This window comes from Melospiza georgiana, chromosome 1 (genome assembly GCF_028018845.1).
Source record: "Melospiza georgiana isolate bMelGeo1 chromosome 1, bMelGeo1.pri, whole genome shotgun sequence".
Lineage (NCBI taxonomy): Eukaryota > Metazoa > Chordata > Aves > Passeriformes > Passerellidae > Melospiza > Melospiza georgiana.
The window spans coordinates 17742721-17763442 of record NC_080430.1 but is presented as its reverse complement, the minus strand read 5'-3'; the positions used below and the strand labels follow the sequence as shown (position 1 = coordinate 17763442).

The window sequence follows — 20722 nt, the reverse complement described above, 5'->3', positions numbered from 1 at the left end:
GAGGAAATGTATTGTAACCTAGGTAAACATAAATGCAGTTTGCTTTGGTCTATGAAATTTACCAACACTGACAGAAAAGCAAGAGCTCTGGGGGGGGCTACAGTTCCTTCAGAACACTGGACAGTATATTTAGAAAAATATAATGACTAATGGAGTAGAACCAGCATTTACTGTTTTGTTTGGTTTGTTTACTGTTCTGAAACTTTTACCTACAAAATTGAAAGTTAGTAAAAATTACAGTAAATTTTCTTTTCTTCCAATTCTATTCTGACCATCAGATCTCTTAACTGTGCTATTGGGCAATGTCTCGATCTCTTTCTTTCCTGAGAATAAAACTTTGGACTGCACTGCTAAACAGAAAACCTCAAAGTCAATCTATGATTAGAATAGTCAGTGAAATCAAACTGAAAGCTACCTGTGTACAATTAAGAGAAATAATGGGGAAAATCAATCTTCCTGGTGAAGCGAGTGTTGACATAGCAGACTCTGCCTTTCAGGTTTGAATGAGACTGCTTAAAATGTTTTTCTTCAGTTGTCATTCAAGGCAATGTTAATTACACTGTGGGGTTTCCCCAATGACATGTTTGTTGAGCTCTGTGTAAGTGACAAGATGATTATGTCTAAATGATTGGTAAATGTTTTGGCTTTGAGGGCTTAAATATTTGTATAAATGATTCCTCCAAATCTGAGAAATGCTTGACATCTTTGCAGGATAACAGCTTTGTTATGCACCTTCTTTTAGGGCTATATTTTATTTGTCTTGCTCTTTTTGGTAGTTTCTTACACCAGCAAAGCAGCCATGAGGATCCCAGGGCTTATTCAGGAATAAGAAGTAAATCAGGATAGGGAAGGTGGCAGACTCTCCCATGCAAAGAAGGAATTTCTCTTGTAGCCAAAAGACATATGCAGTCATGACACCTACTTGTCTTAGAGCAAATGAGGAGAAAATCTATCTGAAGTTAGTGTCTTCAAGTACAGAGTGCTTCCTACCTCTGTGAAAGGGTCTAATAGAATTTTGCACAGTTATTTTAAAGGATGATATATTGAATCCTGACTGAAATCTGAAATGTGATCCTAATAGGGAGAATATGCCCATGATTTTCATTTCTAAGGAGCTGCTGACACATCCAGTTAAGGAGATGTGTAAGGAATATGAATTCCAGGGTGGTTGCCTAAAAATGTTTAGTGACTTTCCCCCAGTTTTTGTATAAATTAAGAAGCATGTCTTGGACTGAATTGAAAAGTGTAACAAAGGACTATGTGAAGTGGGAAGGAGAAAGTTTTAACTGGCACAATTTCAGCTTGTGAAGGTAGGGAAACCTCCCAAGGCAGCAAACGGGCTGCAGACAGGAGGGGGAGAGGGCAAACCCAACCTGTGCTTGGGGGCATTTCCATTTCCAGTCCAGCAGGCAGCTCTCATGAAAAATGAGTGAGGGCATGAAAAGCACAGTGCATTTACACAGAGAAGGGTGAGGATGCTCTCCGTAGGGAGCTCTGGGTGATGACTGAAATGGGAAATTCTCACAGCTCAGGTGAGTGTTACTGCTGTGTAAAAAACAGCTAATTTGCTGACAGGGAAAAGGTCTGGACTGTCAGTTCTGCCAGTGAAACTGCCTTTTTCAGACAGAGGATTTTGCAACTTTATAGCTGTTTTGGTCGTCTAATAAAATGGGAGCCAGGCAGAGCACAAAAGGCAACAACTAGAAACTGATGTGCAGAAAGTTCCACCTGAATATGAGAAGAACATTTTTGCTGTGTGATGGCCATGCACTGGAACAGGCTGCCCAGAGAGGGTGTGGAGTCTCCCCCACTGGAGATACCCAAAACCATCTGGTCAGAGCCCCAGTTAATGGGAAACCTCTAGGGGAACCTGCTTCAGCAGGACCAGAGAGTCTGTGCTTGGACCAGAGACTTCCAGTGGCCCCTTCCAGCCTTAACTATTCTGTGATTGTATTCTGAGCCAGCTTTTACTGTAATCTCAAGTGATGCTATAAGTAAATATTCCAAAGGGTCTTTGGTTTTCATGGAAAGCACTCACAGAATTGTAGAACTCTCCTCATCCCTCAAAGATCCCAAAATCCACTTTTTGAGTTCAAGAATAGCTCAGAGATTTTTTTTCCCCACCTGCTAACACTGAAATCCAGCTGTTTTGATAAAACTTGGCAATTGGTGGTCACCTCAAGGCGTGTTTGTATTTTACAGCAAGGAGAGGGGCTTGCTCAAGCTGTGAATTGAAAAGGAAGATTTTGGCATTCAAAAGTTTTAGGAAAATATTCATTGATAAAGCTGGAATTTGGTGGGGACCTGAGAACTCATGTGGCTTAATGAGTGTTATTTGCTAATTGGCAGTAGTAGCAGGGCTGCCCTGCTTTCTCATCCTTCTAGAATCTGCTGGAAGTTGGTGCCAAAGGTGGCACTTAATGCTGAGGTGATCTTCATTCTTTAGGTTTTATAACTTCTTAATAGTTTCAACAAATGAATTTATGTTAAAGAAATTGAATATAAATGAAAGTATAGAAGCAGAAGCAGTGGGTTTGATTCAAGCATCATTATCCAGTAATTTCAGTGAGGTGACTGGAAGCACTGGAGTCACTGGAATTTTGGTTTATTTAAAATAAGGACAAATGAGAATAGAATTAGATCCTTCTCGTTTTGTCTTTCAAGTGTCTGTCACAATAAACCTCGTGTGACAAAGACTGTATGTGTCTTTTGTTCTGTGCAGCTCTATGCATATTGTTGTGGTTCTAAAAATAGCCACTAATCATTTCCTGAAGAATTGTCCTTTTCAATGAACTGCTGTGTGTTTTCAGCTGCTTTTGATATGCCACTGAGAGCTGGTTTGCCTTTCAGATATGTTTCCTCAGTTCTAGTTTGGTGTTCAGCAGCACAGGATAAAAGGCTTTGTTGGGAAGATTTAGAGATTACAAGAAGTATGAGGAAGATACTGGATGGGTTCCTTTTTATATTAACTTTATACGGTTGGTAATCATGTGGATTTATATAATTAATATTTATTATTGTAAATTAACAGTAGTATTTACTTTTATTGATAAGAGATTAGTAGAAGATGAGGGTTTTTTCGCTCTCTGTGTATTTATTTTGGATTTTTATAATAGAAGCTAGGAGATGTGACTGAGGAGCCTGTGGTATATTTCTAGAGAGAAAGACAGTTTTAAGGATATTAATATTTTGTAAGGATACCTGGGTGAAATTTTGTAAAGTGCTGCAGAGTGCAGATGAAGGGAGTTTCTGTGTTAAATCGCCTGCCTTGTAGCTGTGGGAACTGTGAGAGAAAAAGCCTGGTGGGTGCAGTGCATCCATGCCCACCTTCCCCTGTCTCACCTGGGGCAGCTGGGGGCAATGAAGGGGCACTGGCACTGCCCTGGCTGCTGCTGGAGGGCTTTGTTCTGTATGTGGGGGTGTTTAATTCCCCACTCCCTGCTTTCCATTTGGTTCTTACACAGGGAACTTCATCAAAACTAATCACTCTACCTCAAGCCTATAAAAATGGTGCATTGTAAGTTAAAAAGGAGCCAAATGCTGAGTGCATCCCAACACATTTCCCAAATTTGCTTTAGTTTCAATAGAATTAATTTTAGTGTCTCTAACTTGCTCTGTCAGTACCAGCATCACTACCAACATTAACTGTTTGGGGTTTTTTTTACAAGTTAGAATAATTATAAGCAGCATAACAGTCTCAAAAGATGGGAAAACCCAAGTACAATTTAGCTTGTTAAGTGGCTTTCTGTATGTCACAGGAATACTTTAAAAATATTTACATTAGAGTGAGCAAGTTACTGCTTTTAGAGCAAGAAACCTTCCTTTTTTTTCTATATTTCCTTATGGGTATGATGCTGACTAAACAACCTGGTATGTATAACTGCTTTACCAAAACATTTCTTATGGTGCAAGGTTGTATGAAATACCTAATTTTGAGGTGTCTTGAGAATTTGAAAGTGGGATCAATCTTGAGATGTCTTGAGAACTTGAAAGTGGGATCAAGAAAGAAAGTTCCCCACCCCAGCGAAGCGCATAGATAAGGAAAAGGTGTATCATCTACAAGACAAATGAGAAAGAAATAAGTAAATAAGAAATAAGTAAATAAGTAAAGGAAACCTTTTCCTGGTGAGAGGTAAGTAAGGATTGTTAGTAGCTAGGTCCCACTGGCAGTCTGTGGGAGCATTTGTCCTGGACTGCCCATGCCTGTGAACTCCTGAACATTCTGAGCGTAGCCAAGAACCTCCAAACTTGACCTGGAATCTTGCAGGCTCTGCAGGGCTGCCAATAGGGAGTGCTTTGCTTTTCCCTCTGATGCTCCTGAATTTTTTGAGCTTTCAAAGCCTTGCCTCTGGGTTTGAGGTTTTTCATTACATATTCTGCAGCTGACTCACTTGAAAGGTTGATGTAAGAGAGAGTAGGATTTCACCATGAGCTTCTGCTGTGGTCCATTCATGCAGTTTTGTAATTCTATAATACAGTGAATGCAATCCTATGATAAGATAACTAAGATTGAACTTTTGGATATAGTTATCATGTTATGGGATTGTATTCACTGTATTATAGAATTACAACATTAGCTTATATAATTCAGAAGCTTCCTGGAATCTGTGAAACAATGACAATATATTTTGAGAGTTTGCTCAGACTCAGGAAAATTCAATAGAAACTCTTGTCTACAAACTTTACTGGTTTATAATTTGCTTACCATACAGAACCATGTTAAAACAATTTACCTGGTGGTTTGTGTTTGTTTGTGTTTGTTTCTTTTAATAAAGTAAATGGTTGAGATGGAATTTTTCAAGTCTCAGGATAGAAATCTGGAAGACCCAGTTTGTGTCCTATTTGCACTTTTAGAAGATTGGCAAAAATACAGGTCAATGTATTTGAACTGGAAAGGCTCTGCAGACTCAATGGGCTGGTTCCTGGACTCGTGTCTTGCTTCATGAGCGTTTGAAATAGGAGTCTGTTGGAGTGAGGCAGTGCAGAGCCTGTGCTGTTCCTGGGGATGAGGGGGGGAGGCTTTTCTGGGCAGCTGGGTCACAAGTCCCCTGCCCTTTGTGATGTGTTGCATTTTCCAGAATGAGAGATGAAAGGACAGAGAGGGGAAAGCAATAACAGAGAACATAGTATTAAGGTAATTTTACAAGCCTCTGTGCTATAATATTGTTGTTCTGGAATTGTAAACCCAGGAAACTGTGAGCAATATTTATTTATAAATGTGAAACAAAATCTGATGCCTTTAAAGTGCAGGTTAATGAAGTTACTAACCAGAAATTTTCTGTCTTAACCTGTAAGTTGTTTCCTCTTCCATTGTGAACTTTACAACACCTGCATGCTACCAACTAAAATCTATGGTTGTGGGAAAGGACTTGGTTCTGCCTTGATTTGCCCCAGCTGTAGCTCCACGGGTCTCCAGGATTTTGCTATTGGATAGAAGTAGTAACTGTTGCCACATCTTCAAGTTCTTTCAAAATGAGAGTTAAGAAGTAATGATAGAGAGCTGGGGTGGATGCCTGTGTGCACAAGCTGGTGTCACATTAAGGCTGGCAGGTCTTTGGTGCTATTTCTGTAGTGGCTTCCAATAAAAATGGATTTACTCTGTCACATGGAAAGTAAACTTGACATTTTGTTCAGTCTGAGGCAAACTCTTCCAAACATCCTATTGTCTGCTGAGGTTTATTTGTCTACAGTGCACTGCTACCAGATGCTGTTTCACCATTTCTGAGAGCTCTGAAAACAAGAGGGACATTTCTATAATTAATAATGGAAAACAATTTCACTTTTAATTTTAATGATGTCAGAAAAGATCCAGTCCATCATGCTTTGTGAATCAGGTCCTGGCAGCTGCTGAATAATAGAGAGAAAACTCCAGCTTGCTTTCTCTTTAGATGATGTACCATGTTACTTGGTGTTCATTAAGCCCTGTTTTCATGCAAGTTCATTAAATAGAATTGGTGAGTGATAGGTACTGTACTGCCTGAAGGCTGTTTTGATTCCTGAGTTTTAGTGTTACTCTTCTACCACTCTTCTTGCCAGTGCTTGAGGAAGAAATAATTACTGTGCAAGTAAACTTGCTGAATGTTCTGGCATTCTTAATGCTTTCTAGGAAAAGGGCTTCCAAATTTGCAGTCATGTGTGTTTCAAATAGTGTTATCAGTAGTTACCCTGTCAGGAGAAGGAATACAAAGTTCCAGAGTTTCTGGTTCCAGAGACTGTTTGATGCTCTGCTTTAGCTTTGTGCTGCAAGCTGGAACATCATTGTATATCTCTGTGGTGTGGCCATCTGCTGTTTGGGTTAGCAGGGAACTCATTTTGGAATTGGGCAATTTGTCCCAAGGTTTGGGACCCTGGCTCAAAAACAGGGCATTGCTAAACCAAGGAAAAACAGCATACTGAACAAATTGGAAAAAAAAATAAATTCATCCTTCCAGCCTACATTTGAACTTAACCATCTCTTTGGAATGTGTAGTGCTATACATCTCAGAAGGTTGATTAAATGTGGCTGCACTTCTGTGGTGAAGATTAGTTATACTATGGATTCATACAAGAAGAAAGCTGTCCTGGTTGGAGCTCTCACAATGCAGAAATCTGTACTTCATGTTTCTACAAGAAGAAAGCTGTCCTGGTTAAACATCTCAAAACAGAGGAGGGCTGCTACCAAGATTTTAATCCACCTTGGCATACTTGGGAGTCTGGGCTGTTCCATGGATTCCCTGCCCTGAGAGTGTCCCAAAGCTGCTGCAGGGCTCTTGGACCAGCTGAGCTGTGGGTGATGTGCTCCAGCAGACATCACCTTAGAATTCCTGCGGGTGTGAGAGGACTCTGTGGCACAGGGACTCCCTGTTGTAGACAGGACAATTTATTGATATCTGGACACAACCCTTATTCTTCATCTCCTTGCAGGGCTGTATCAAAGCTCATGTGACACTGTGACCTTCAGAGAACGGCTTTATAGCGTGTGGCTTCCCTGATGTTAAATGGTAGAAGGTTGTACAAGGTAGCCTTGTTTGAAGGAGGAGCTCAGCTTGGGCAGGAAATGGCAGTCAAGAACAGGAAGAAGTGTCTTTTAATCACCAGGGCACAGGAATAACCTTGTTGGAATAAGTGCAAACCTGAAGGAAAAACAAAGATGGACAGAGAGAAGCATCATTAAGTATCAAAACCAGCCATTTAGAATGAAACTTCTGAGGAATTTACATCCATGGCCAAACCCCCGAGCTCCAGAAGGCAATGGAGGAGTGAGATATGAGTCATCAAGGCTACATTGGCTTTGGAAAAAAGTAACAATCTAGATTTGAAATAAGTGAAGCAGGAGAATAGAAAAAATATTTTCAAGGTGTCTGTCTAGAATATGATGGCTTCATATATGGGCCTTGATCACCAGCCCTCTAGCTAGCTTTAGACCTAGAAGTGGGGACTTGCCTATGGAACAGTTACTACTCAAAGTTAGGACATTTTTCATCAAATCTGAAAAAGGTTGCAGGAAAAAAGCAAGTATTCAGAGAAAAAAGCAGGATTTCATTTTCCTGGCTGATCTCTGAGGTGTCCCAGATGAGAAGGAGTAAGCAACTAGACAGATATTAATTTATCAAGTGTGCTGCTGTTTCATAGTAGATTATTATAACATTTTGTTTCTGATTTGTTGCCCAAAAGTTTAACTGTCTTTCCCACAGCATTTTTAAAAACTCCTGTGCTTGCCTAGTGCTGAAGAAGAGGTGGAATGAGCTATCAAGCGAGTGCTCTGTTTTCATGGTGCTAGTGGGACATGCAGCACCTCTGTGGGACTCGTGCCTCATCATGAGTGAGCTCCAGGCTGTGGAGAGCAGTGTGAAGGTGTTGCTGTCAAGTAGTGGGATTTGGAGAGGATCTTTTTCTGACAGCAACAATATGGTGCTTCTTCTCACTGTGGGATTGAAAGAAATCGAGAATAATCTGTAATTCAACAGAGCTCAGATCGTGGTTAAACCCAGTAACTGTGCTTTGAACTTTAATTCTGAGGAACATTCCAACCCTGAGAATGGGAGAATTGTGCCTGAACATGGAAATATATTTGACAAGTAGAAAAACTCATATTCTGATAGTGTCTTGTAAGTAACTTTAACTTTCCCAATGAGTTGACACATTGTCAAACTGTAGAGGCTACAGTCCAGAATGAAGCAAAATTAATGAGAGACTATTGATCAAATTGTGGACAGAGCAAACACTCTGATGCAGGATTTGGCTGTCTTAAATTAAAGAAATGTGCTTTTAAAATGCATACTGCTGATGGACAGAACATAGCAGAGAGTTTAGTTTTACCAATGACCAGCAAATTGACAGAAAGACTCATGCAATTAATTATGTCAGATTCTGTTTTGTAGTAGAAGATGCTGTATCTTCATTCAAGTACTAGTGAGGTGGGTATTTTCCTTCCATTTCTGTCTAATGTGACACCACTATGAAAGGGAAAAATTACCAAATATATTAAAATTAGAGCCTTTATATAGCTGTATTCTCAACCAGGTTTCACACAAAATCCTCAAGTAGAATTTCAGTAAGAATTAATTTTGTAACTAGGAACATAACTTATTCAACTTTGCCCAGTTGGACTCATCTCAAGACTCCAGGAGGTCTTGAGTAGTCAAAGCCTCTGGAAAAGTAGACTGGGTCCTAAAGATGGGCTGAATACCAAGGAACAGGAACATCAGATTATTGTAGCCTGGTTTCCTAATACATTTGCTTATCACAGATCACAGAATGGGTCAGGTTGGAAGGGACCACAGTGAATTATCCAAACTCTCTGCTCAAGTCAGGTTATTCTAGAGCACATTGCACAGGATTGTGTCCAGATGATTCTTGAGGACCTGCCCTTGTTGAATTTCAGACAGTTCTTCTCTGTCCATCTCTCCAACCTGTCAGGGCCCCTCTGAAGGGTTGCCCAGCCCTCTGGGGTATGGGCCACTCCTGCCTTGTCAACTTGGAACAGAAGAGGCCTCTGCCCCTTCATTCAAGCCATTGATGAATCAGTTAAACAATACTGGGCCTGGTATTGAACCCTGGTGGACCCCACTAGTGACAGGCCTCCAGCTTCACCCTGTGCCACTGATTATCACCTCTGGGACCTGCCATTCAGCCTATTCTCAATCCACCTCTCTGTCCTCTCATCCAGTCCACACTTCCTGAGTTTGTCTATGAGGATGTTCTGCTGTTCACTGATGGCACCAGTGCCAGCTAAAGCTTTCCTTGTGACTGTGGATTGTTCAAAGAACATTCTCTGGTGTCTAATAAAAGGTGTGTCCTCATGATGTAGTGTATCCCTCAGCAGGGACACTCAGAGGGTGTCTTCTCTGGCATGAAGCTTGTGGGAGCTTAGCAAGTTTCTGACTCTTGCTGGACTGTGTGGAACCAGGCAGTAAGTCCAGAAAGTGACTGTGGGCTGTGAAAACAGATACAAAGCATTGCAGATCTTTTTAATGTGGTTATGTATGTCTTGCTAGTGTGTGGAATTAGCCTAAAAATAATGTTTTAGGAATAAAGAAGTAATTACATGAATAGTTGCTAGGAAATGCAATAGAAATGACAGATACATCTGCTGGCTAGAAAATGTTGGTTGAGCAATGTTGTCCATGTTAACTTATTAAGATACCATGCACTGTTTTCCACCATTCTATTCCCCTCCTTGAATTATGTGTCTAAATGACCTGCTGATTATAGCTGCTATTTGTTAGCTTTTGGATGAACCATAGGAATTTTTTTCCCTTTCCTGCTAGCAGGGCCAGCAGGCTGTCCATGCTGGAAGCACTTCAACAGTCAGACTCCTTCCAAAGAACAGTGCAGGCTCCTGGATATTTGGCTGTGCCCTTCTGTGGGATGAGCTGTGCAATTCCTGTGCACCCCCACTCCCTGCTACTCCTTCCTATTCCAAATAAGTTTTCTGTGCTTAAGCACCACAATTGTTTTGATGAGTTACTGGGTTTGATTGGCTATTCTAGTATTTCCTTTTGACCTTTGGAAGAAAATATGAAAGTCTGGTTTTAGTACTGTAAATAAATATTTTTAATAAAATTTATAAATGTGTAAAATGGATTTCAGAATGGAACTAGTTTGCATTGTCATAGGGCCACTAATTGCATTTATTGGCAGAGATGGGCCAACTGAAAATTTGATTAAAAATTTTCATCGGTAAGGAATACAAAGTTAGGGGTTTCTGCATTTCTTAAAACACTGCATCTTTTGTAGGGATCAGGAATAGATACAGCTTTCCTCCCTGCCCCACAATGATTTCGGAAATGACTCACATTCTTGCAGATTTTGGCAAGCTTTCCTAATCCCCTGTCTCACCGTGTGGCTCATCTTCAGGCAAACTTTGCAGCAGTTGCTGCCAAGCTACAGATGAATGCAGAACTAGCTGGCAGAACCAGACATGCAGAGGTAAAGGACCTCTGTGTGATTTGGCATTTTACTTGACAGCTTCTGGAACTGCAGATAATGGTAGATATTTCCAGTATTGCCCATGTGTAGAGCCTGGAATTACCCTAGTGACAGGAAGGAAGGGTTGTAGAGACAGTATGAGGAGAATTCTCTCTTAATTAAGACCCTGAGGAAGTGAACTAAACTTTGCCCGAAATGAAGTTTAACCTGTGCTAATGGTGAAAAATGTCTTAACTCATCTTCAAAGCCAAGGATGTCTGGCCCTGAGAAAGTGCCTTTGAATTAATTACACTGCATTATTTAATGGCTATAAAATTCTCAGTCCCTTTGGTGTCTGTTAACAGGTTCCCCTGTAATTGCAGTGCAGTTTTCTAGGAGAGGAGACATTGTAATTTTATTGTTTAATATGTTAATCAAAAGCAAAGTTTAATGTGTTCCAAAATAATATTCAGGTTATCAATGTCAATTCCAGACTATCAAATCAAGAGATTTTTATTTTTGAAGTAGTCTGATAGTAGATTGCACAGATATTTTCAGCAGCAATGAAAAATCTGTCTTAAAAAATATCAGTGCTGAGAACCTGTGAGTGTCCAAGCTACCCATCCTCTGTAATTGTTGTTCTTTGATCTGTCTGTAAATGATCCTGACTGTGGGAAGATGTTTGTAGCTGGCCTTGGGTTCTCCATGTGCATGGAAACAGCTGTTGATGAGTTTTCTGCTCCTTAGCCCCACCATGATCCCCATGTAACCAGCTTTCAACACTGCTCAATTAAACTTACTCCCCTATCACCATCTTCCAAGAAGGTTTGTACATATTTCTGATCTCCTCTCTTCATTTCTTTGCAAAATGCTCCCCTTCCACCATTATTTTTTTGGCTACTGCTTGCATATTTGTAGTGTTTGTCTACCAGTGGGCTGGTAACATCATCATGGCTGAAGTGAAGACAAGGAGAACCAGAAAGGAGTCAGTCCTGTGTGTCCTCAAGCACAAGCCTGATCAGCCAACTGAGTCACATTTCAAAAGAGGTTAATTAGATATTAAAAACTCTACAGCCCCTTGCATTTACATGATGAATGACATTAACTTTTCTGCTCATGGTTTGTCAGTAGTCATGTGCCACTTGTCATTATTTGTGTGAATGAGCTGAGGCTCCTGTCCATCTCTTTATTCTCATCCTACGTTTAACAAAAGCAGAATAATGAAAAATCAAATTAAAAAGCACTGAAGAATTTTTAGCAAAGCATCAAACTATAAAGGCAGATATTGTCCTGACAACTACCTTTGCTCTAAAGTGAATCAGATTAGCTGTTGCTGTGCTTTGACTGACTCAGAATAAACAACTCAATGTTATTCTAAGTCTCCTGTTGCTGGAAAACACATTTTTAACTTTAATATTAAAAGTGATTACCTCCACCAATGCCAGAAGGGAGGAGAAGATCCACAGGGGCCTGAGTAACCCTGCAGTAAAAGTATAGAGTGGCCAACCCTGTCCTGTCTCTTTGTACCAAAATGTAGTGTTTGAGTAGAAAAGCTAATGAGCAGTGTGGTTGGCAAGCTGGCTGCCTCCCAGGCTGTCTGGAGGCAAGCAGGGCCTTCCAGGTGATGCACAAGGTTCTGGGATGTGTGGATGTGCTCACTGCTCACCTGTGAGGCTGCAAACACACTATAACACAACACTCTGGTCTTGAAGGGTAAATGAAGTGAGAAAAGACAATGGGTAAAGCCTTTCTTAGTGACAGAGCTGTCACTGTCTTAGGCAAAAAGACTTTGGCTTTTATCTTCTTTATTTTTTAATTTTTTTATTTCTTGTTGTAGTAGGAGAGTTTGCTTGTTTTGGTGGTTTTTGGTTTTTTGGGGGTTTTTTTGGTTTTTTTTTTTTTTTTTAGGAGTGAATGTGCTTCACTTGAGTGGTAAACAGTATAAAAAAAAAAATCCTCCTGGGGTTTTGCAGGACACCAACATGCTCCAGTTGCTATTGAGTGCCAGGTACAAAATTACTCTATACATTTCATTTTCTAGAAATCCCTTATGTGCTGCCCCTAACCAGAGCAAAGAAACATGGCCTTACTTGTATTATCTTTGTTAAGCTTTATCTATCATGATATTGCTCTTGCTACATGCTTTGAACAAGGAGTTGATTTTAGCAAAGGGAGACATTGCTGTATGTATGTGGTAATACAGATTTTGGAAGCTGCTCTTTGAAAAACTTGAAGTACCGAACTCAAGGCTGGCTGTATTTTTAGTCTTTTTTTTTTTCCTTATATTGTAAAATTGCTGGTTTGCCCCCTCTGCTCCAGAATGCCACTGTATGGATTTGTTTCATCCTTTATCTGAATTTCTAAATTACATGTAGGGCATGGTGCCACATGCTTTCTCTGAAGCTACTTGTTTGTTTTTGCCCTGTTCTCCCCTTCTGGATGTCTCACCTGCTTTGTGTGTCTGCTGAGTACTTCCTCACTGGTTTCTGGCTAATCACATCTGGTGAAGGGCTTTGTCTCTCTTGTGCCAGAAGATTTGGCTCAGACTTCAAATTGCACAGGTTATTTGAAGGGTTTTTTTCCTTTTCTTTCCAACAGAGATAATCTTTATCACATTAGATTTTACCAACTTCATCCTTTACAACAAGCAGCATAAAATTAAACCTATACAGACTTTTAAAAAACTGGTTTAGATGTTGTGTTTAAATGTGTTAGAATTTTGTGTTGATTTAGGAGTTATTTGTTTATAAATAATCTCAAGATAAATATTCATGGAATATCTAAGGGTTTTTTGAGCTGAACATATGATTTAAAGCTTACTATAAAAAGATTTGGAGTCATTACATTATACTAATACTGTAAAGCTGAAAATATAATATCAGGGAGCAGACAAGTGGAATAAATGCACTCTGTGAATTCTACCGACATCTATTACTCTCTCTTTAGCAAACATGATGATAAAGCTGATCTTAATTGTAACCAAGCCATCTGTAAGAACTGGAAGTTAAAGCAATACAAATTCAGTTTGGGAGTGTGGTGTCCTGAAGGGCATGTCAGTGAAGGATCACTCAGCAGCCACTTGCAGCTTTCACTGTTTGCCCCAACACTGCCTGCTGGCACACAGGAGGTGTGATACAAGCCTAAATGGAGCTTCTGATCCAGCCTAAGGTAGCTGCTTTTTAAAATTGATTGAAGTATGATTTTTTGGCAAAAGGTGCAAGAAGAGATGGTGCCATAGTGGCCTCCCTAACATCAGGCAGAATTATGTCACAAAGCTGAGATTTGAGATAATAAGAAACTCTTAGCTTTTTTTTTTCCTTGAGTTTTTCTAGTGTCCTCTCTTGTGTACATTTGATTTTTCTATACTCAGGTATTTTTTACTGAGCCTTGCCCTCTGCATCTTCCTCCTAGTCACAGGCAGATATTGAAGCATATCCTAAAGTCACAGACAGTCACAAACAAGTGAAAAATATGGAGCTGAGAGGACAGAGGATGTTTAAGTTAAATCATTCAATTGGTCATTGGGGTACTGCTAGTGTCTAGTTCATATTCATGGTACACCTATATTCATGGGAAAGGCATCTAGTCTGGTAGTCTACTTTCATCTGATGAAGTGAAATGAACTGTACTGGGAATCATCATTTTACAAGTGTTTCTACTTTTGTGTTGCTGGACTGATTCTTCCCTCTATACTAGGCAAAGTCCATCTGATGTACAGAAATTGTCTGACAGTAGATGTTCTGTCATAGTAATGCATTTTCTGTGGCTGACCTGATGTCAAAACCAAGCAAGAGTGAAGTTAAACAAAACTTGATTCACATATTGTTACAAGATATTTTAAAAGTACGGGGCTCCTGTTGGCATAGATTTATTTTCTTTCAGATTTAGGTCTGCAGCCATTTTCTCTAACAAGTAGTTGTCTTTTTCTTAGCTGGGCTAGCTCTTTGCTGTTTTTGTGGAGGCCCCAGCATGTGCTGCCAGCAGAAGGTTTGGGCTGCAGGTGTTCATGTTCTTCCTCACATAGTGTGAGTTCCAGCTGTCTGAAACCCACCTGCTGTGCTGGGGAAAAGTGCCGGAAACCCTTCAGAAAAGAAGCCACAGCTGTCTAATGTCCTGTCTAGATCAAATGTGCAAGAGTCAAATTTGTCACTTGGTCAGTTTATCAGTGGGACAGGCTTGATTATAGCTGTCTTTGCTGTTTGTTGGAGATGAACAGCAAGGCAAAAAAGCTGGAGTGATATATGACAGTGGGAAAAGCTGCTGAAGAAATACTGTCAGTCTGGAAGGAGTGCCTATTTGTTCTTAGAAGACTGTGCAGAGTATCTTGTAATGTTTTCATGCTTGAATGTACATCTGAGTATACAGTTGTGTGATCATCTGCATGACTTTCCTTTTTTTTTTCCTTTCTCACAGTGCATGCCAATTAAAGGCCTTGGATTTGTGCTTGGAGCCTACAAATGTATTTGCAAGGCTGGATTCTATCATCCCAACATCTTCTCAGTGAACAGCTTTCAGAGTAAGTGCCTTTGCTTGAGTTAAAAAAAAAAGAACACAGAGCTAGCATTAATAATGCAGGGCTGCTTTTTATCCTCGTCAGGGTTATACAGTAAAATCCCAGTGGTTGGCAAGTCTCAGATTATATAATCACTTAAGGAGTTCTAGCCCTTTGGTTTGTCATTCACAATACTCCTGAGGATCCTGTAAAACATACCCACTTGAAGAATATTTGATTTGTAAATAAATTAAAAAACATGAAAAGCAGCCTTGCTAAGGGGAAATAGAGATTTCTGGCATCTGTGCTCATGCACAAGTATTCTGAAAATTAATCTACTCATTTTCTGTTTAGCCAGAGGAAATTAGAATGCCCTAGCCTCTGGCTTTGTGCAGGCTTTAATTGTTTTCATTTTACTTCATTTGCAAAGGAGAACTCAAAGGAGCATCCAAACTCTAATACATGCTGATGAGGTAATAGAGATGCCTCAAGCCTGGGAATCTGGCTGGATGTATGGATAACATGTCGAGGACACACATTGCATGGTTCTTAGGCTGAATTGCCCACAACAGGAGAAAACAACTTGGGTGATGTTGGGGAAGACAGACAAACTGCATGCCCAAAGGTGATGTCTGCTTCTGTCATCATGTGACCAAATCTCTGTATGGATTTTGTGCTGCAGTTGTTGCAGTTGTACTGGTAGAGCTCAGGCTGCAGTCACAGATCAAAGCTGCTGCTTGGAGGTGTAACAGGCATCCTTCTCTGCCTCCTGCTTTCAGGTTCATTCATGGCCAGCTTCTTTGCACTGTCCTTTAGCCAGAGGTTCATGTCATCAGCTCTCACTGTGAGATCAGTTTGTGTGAGATATCCAGGGAATGGCAGTGAGTGACTTTCACTGAGCTTGGTCCAGGACTGTGTCTGTTTTCTCCTGCCTTGTGTGAAAACAGCTGATTCTGTTTCCCAAGAGAAATACCTCTCCTACTAATCATCATTTAATGTAAATATATATATATATGTATATCTGGGATATAATGTCTCCTATGCATATTTGTAGAATCAATAGCACAGTTTGTTCAACAGTTTATCTGCTGAGTGTTTCCATTGTCTTTTCATATGGTAAAGAGTTGCAGAAGGCAGCCTTGTGATAGTGCTGTTTCTCTGGGCTGTGTGAATCTGTTGCTAGAGTAAGGAGGGTGTTTGGTTCTTCCTGAAGTCCATTGAGTTCTGGTGGAGTAGGATTTAATTCCATGAGACAGCATATAAAGAAGACTTCATACCAAATGCCATAGAACAACACATGCAAAAAACGTGGCTAGAGATCAAAACAACATTGATCATTAGGGATGAGATTATCTTTATTTCATATCAGTTGTGCAAAATATATATTCTTGGTATGTATTAGTCACCTAGGTTTGAAGTGTTGTCAGTATCAAGTGCATGGCTCCCCTGGAGAGTAATTTGTCTTTAGATGGAAAACAATCCCTCCATCTTCTCTCCATCTGCTATAGAATGAAGAGCCTTAAAATGGCTGTTTAGCTCCTGATAAAGTGAAATTTGTCTAAAAGAAGTTTGTAAATGCTGATATTGTAGAGGGGCCAGTTTGATTTGAACCTTTGTTGCTGTGAGGTAACCCAAGTTTTGAAACTGAAATGAAGAACTTTTTAAATTAATCCAGATGCAGCTCCATCTGCCAAGTTGTATAGATGATTTCAAAAAATTAACAGTGAGACTGGAAATGACTAAAGTAATGAGAAAAGCCTATAGTTCAAAGGAAACTTGGTCTTGTCATACAGCTGCATTCTGTAAAAAGAAAAGAGGAAAAAATGACATGGCTAAAATGGCTGTAGTATGTGTTTGGTGGTTCAAAGTGATGTTAACATAGGAATTCTAGATACAAATACTGCAAGCAATTTTGACAAAAACTGTCTGACTTGGAGATCTCTTTGTGGACCTAGGTTGGTGAAATCTGAGGATGAAAGAGATGAAACTGAATAGAAATGTTAATCATTTAGGAAGTATTCCTAGTGGAAAGAAATAAAGAGGCAGCAAAGATTTGCAGGTCTCAAGATACCAGAAAGGAGATAGATAGAAAAAAAAAGACCAGCTTTGTACTTCACTCAATTGAAAAATTGGATTGTATTGTGTCCTGAAACGGGAGCATTACTCAGTGATGCTGGGATTTTGTGCCACAGCAAAATGTGGATAACTGCAGTTTCACATTGTGCCTGAAGTATTCTGTTTTTGGGTGAGGGAAAGGTTCTGCCTTCAGCCCAGATTAGTGTTTTGGTTTGAGTCTGAAAGATAACTATGAAACAGCTTTGCAGAGATGTTGAACACTCCACACAGTTTACTGGTTAGTTCTCTGGGAACCTGCAACGTGATTTAAACGGTAGTAAAACAAGACAACCCCAACAAAGGGGAGAATGATGCATCTGACTCCACTGATATCAGAAGGCTAATTAATTACTTTATTGTACTATATTATTCTATACTGTATTACATTATATTACACTTAATCTGCCAAGCACTCAATTCCACTCAACTGAACTGAACCTTGTGACTGTCAGCCGACAGTCCCAACACACACACGTGGATTCAATTGGTCAGTGAATCAAAACACTCACACCAGAATCCAATCACCAATTCCTTTCAGGTAAACAATCTTCCACAACGCATTCCACTTGTTCCAAAACACAGGCGCAGTAAATGAGATAAGAATTGTTTTTTCTTTCTCTGAGGTTCGGAGAATGGGAATCCCAGAAAATCCTTGGGAAGTTGTGCCTTGCTTTTCTCTGTGAAGAGAAATGTGGCCACAATCAGCAGTGTCCTGTGTAGGAAAAGTTCTGCAAATCACAAAGATTCTGCAAATTGCTTTCCTGTCTTAAAGCAGCATGGTGTTGCTGCTCCCAGGAAGGCTGCACATGTTGCAGGTTCCCAAAGAGTGTGTGGGACAGAGGCACAGCTGGAATTCAGGCTGTTCTCTTACTGGATAAGAAGCCAGGTAGGAGGGCATTTCCCTCCCAAGTCTGTGTTCATTCTTCAGAACTGACAGTGCCAAAATATGCAAAACCTCTCTATTTTTTTGCATGTGTTAATGAGGACCTAGAAGGGAACAAAGTTATTACCATGCTTCCAGGGTGTCTTTTGAGGTTGGAAATTTATTTTAGAAAAAAACACATTTCATTTACACAGATTGTATTAATCTGTAAGTACTTGAGTACGTGGTTATGCACTTTCTCCTAATGGCTCATTTTTAGGTAGCACTATTAGTATAGATAGAATAACTAACTGATGATTACTTATATTTTAACATTCCTGTAACAGCCTTCTCTAAAGCACTTCTGTTCTCTGCCTTGTGGGGTAATCAGGTTTGCATTGAAAAGTCTTTAGCAGAGCAGTGGTGCTTTGCTCAGCCTTGAAGTTTGCCCTTTAGCAATGCATCTTCCATATACTGCAGAAATTCCCAGCTCTTGCTGTTTGGATGTGGAACCTGCCTTGCTTGCAATAGAAGTGGCTCTTTTGTCTGATTATGGGACTTTGCTGTCTCTAACACTGCCATGATCACATAAAAAATTCCAAGAGGAGTTTCCAGTTCAACAGGAGTTTTCATTTTTTGCACCTGCCCTTTGGCTTTGTTTCTTCAACAGAACCTGCACGTGCAGATATTTGCACCTATGAAGGTTGTCTCTGACTTCAGTGATCCCTTTCTGGGGTGAGGCTTATGACCATGGCTGATGACCAGGTTTTGGTTCCGAGTTAGATTCTCACCAAGTTACTGCAATGTCCCTGATGCGACTGGAGTGTTCCTAATTTACTCTATTATAGAACAGGAGCAGAATCACTCTTTTGTTCAGCTCAGTGCTCAGCATGCACTGTGCTTTCTGTGTTCCTGTGCTGAGCTCTGACTGGAGCGCAGGATGATTGGGTCTGGGACAAGGCAGTCCCTGCCCTGGCTCTCAGCAGCCTGTGGTGCCGTTCTCACTCTGCAGGAAGGTCTCAGCTGGCACTGTCACAGCTGCTGAGGCACCCCCTGCGTGGCAAAGTGTCCTTAGGAGAACTGAAGCTGATGAGGAGTTACCCTCAGGAGAACATTTCAAAAACAGATGGGCCAATCAGATAGAAAAATAAGACCGGGATAGAAGAGGGAAGAGCTAGGAAAAATATGGTGGATTGGAAATAGCTGAAACATTTAAGCTTTTTGTTTTATTTTATTATACTTCATTTTAGTTTGTGTCCCTATTCCCACTTTCCACCTAATTTGCTTGGTTCTTTTCTCCTTCCTTTTTATCCTTTTTATTTTTTGGTTACCATGTTTTATTTCTGTTCTTCCTTTCTTTTTTTACACCTTCCTCATTTTCAGCTTTAACTTCTGCAGCACAGTGTTTGCTTCCATCTCATTTGTGACAGTGCTGAAACTGCTACTGCCTGACACAAAGCAGACATTACTTCTTGTCCATCTACTTTACTGTCTCTAGAATCTTTTGTCATCTTTTGAGGAGGAAAAATTGTTTTTATTCACTGCAAGAAACATGTAATCCCAAAGAACTGCTGAGATAGGACAAGGCACAATTAAACATCTAGCAGTTCTGTTAGAGGCACTCCAGGCTTGGCCTTGGGCTGTCTGTGTCTTGAATTGATGTTACATTGACTCTGGTGAGAGGACAGGAGCAGACAAAAAGGGCAGAAATGTTCAGCTATGCATTGGGCAGCTGTGCCCTGAGAAATACAGTCATGGCAAGGGTGTGGGTGGACAAGATCCATGTCAGTGGTATATATAATGAACAGTTCTTCCCCAGTAATATATATCAGAAGGGCTGATAAAAAAAGTTATTTCTTTGTGTCAAGAAGGAAAAAAGTAAAAAAACTCCAAACACACAGGAATTGTTAATTGTTCCTCATTGCGTTATGGGAAATTTATTGTAGATCCAATTTTTTTAATCTTTTTTTATTAGCTATAAGGGGCAATCACATGGCATCACAGAATCCAGTAGTTTGGAAAAGACCTCTAAGATCACCAGGTACAACCTGTGAGCAATCCCCACCTTGCTAACCAGACCAGAGTACTGACTGCCACATCCAATTGCTCCTCAGACACCTCCACCTCCATCTGATTGTCAAAAGATACAGAAAAATCAGTCCTGGCTGGCAGTGCAGCCAGTGCAGAAGATGTACATCAGTGATCTTCCTTTGTATACAACACACCATATCACAGAGACAATAGATTGGAAAAGCCCTCTGAGATCTTTGTGTCCACCCAAGACCAAACACTGCCATAGGCTAGACCATGGCACTGAGTGCCACATCCAGGCTTTCCTTAAACTCCTCCAGGGATGGTGACTCCAGCACCTCCCTGTGCAGCCCCCTCCAGTCTCTAAACATGGCACCAGGCACAGCTAAACAAAAGTTTGCTGTTTGTTATAAAGTCATATCTGTGGGATATTCACTTCAACATGCAACTGTTTATTTACTGTTATCTCGGTCGTGTGTGATGAGCATCCACATGAAGACACTCCCACATATGATTCTGATAAGAAACTGCTTGATAAAATGGGATATACTGTATTTGCAATGACTTTCAAGGTTCAACATTTCAGAAATAAAGTAAGTGCATCAAGTTTAGAATCGTGCTAAATTATCAAGCCATATTCATATCATATTTGTGACAAGTGGTCTCATAGCTGTGGGTCTTGAACTATATTTTTCTGTGCGTAAGTTTTTATACTGCAAATAATTTATTTAGTTGACACAATAAAAATATATTAACAAATGGCTTACGGGGCTCAGAAATGTGAGTTTTTAAAGAGATGGGCTAATTGAAGGGTAACTGTAGAAATTATAAAG

At 40.2% G+C, this 20722-nt stretch overlaps 1 protein-coding gene across 1 annotated transcript in view; it reads left to right on the top strand.

Moving 5' to 3' along the window:
• The window catches only part of GPR158 (G protein-coupled receptor 158), a 186363-nt gene that overhangs the window by 63517 nt on the left and 102124 nt on the right, over positions 1-20722 (top strand). Inside the window, exon 3 of the mRNA XM_058025870.1 lies at positions 14803-14905. Within this exon, the coding sequence (XP_057881853.1) occupies positions 14803-14905 (103 nt within the window). The remainder of the gene's footprint in view (positions 1-14802; positions 14906-20722) is intronic.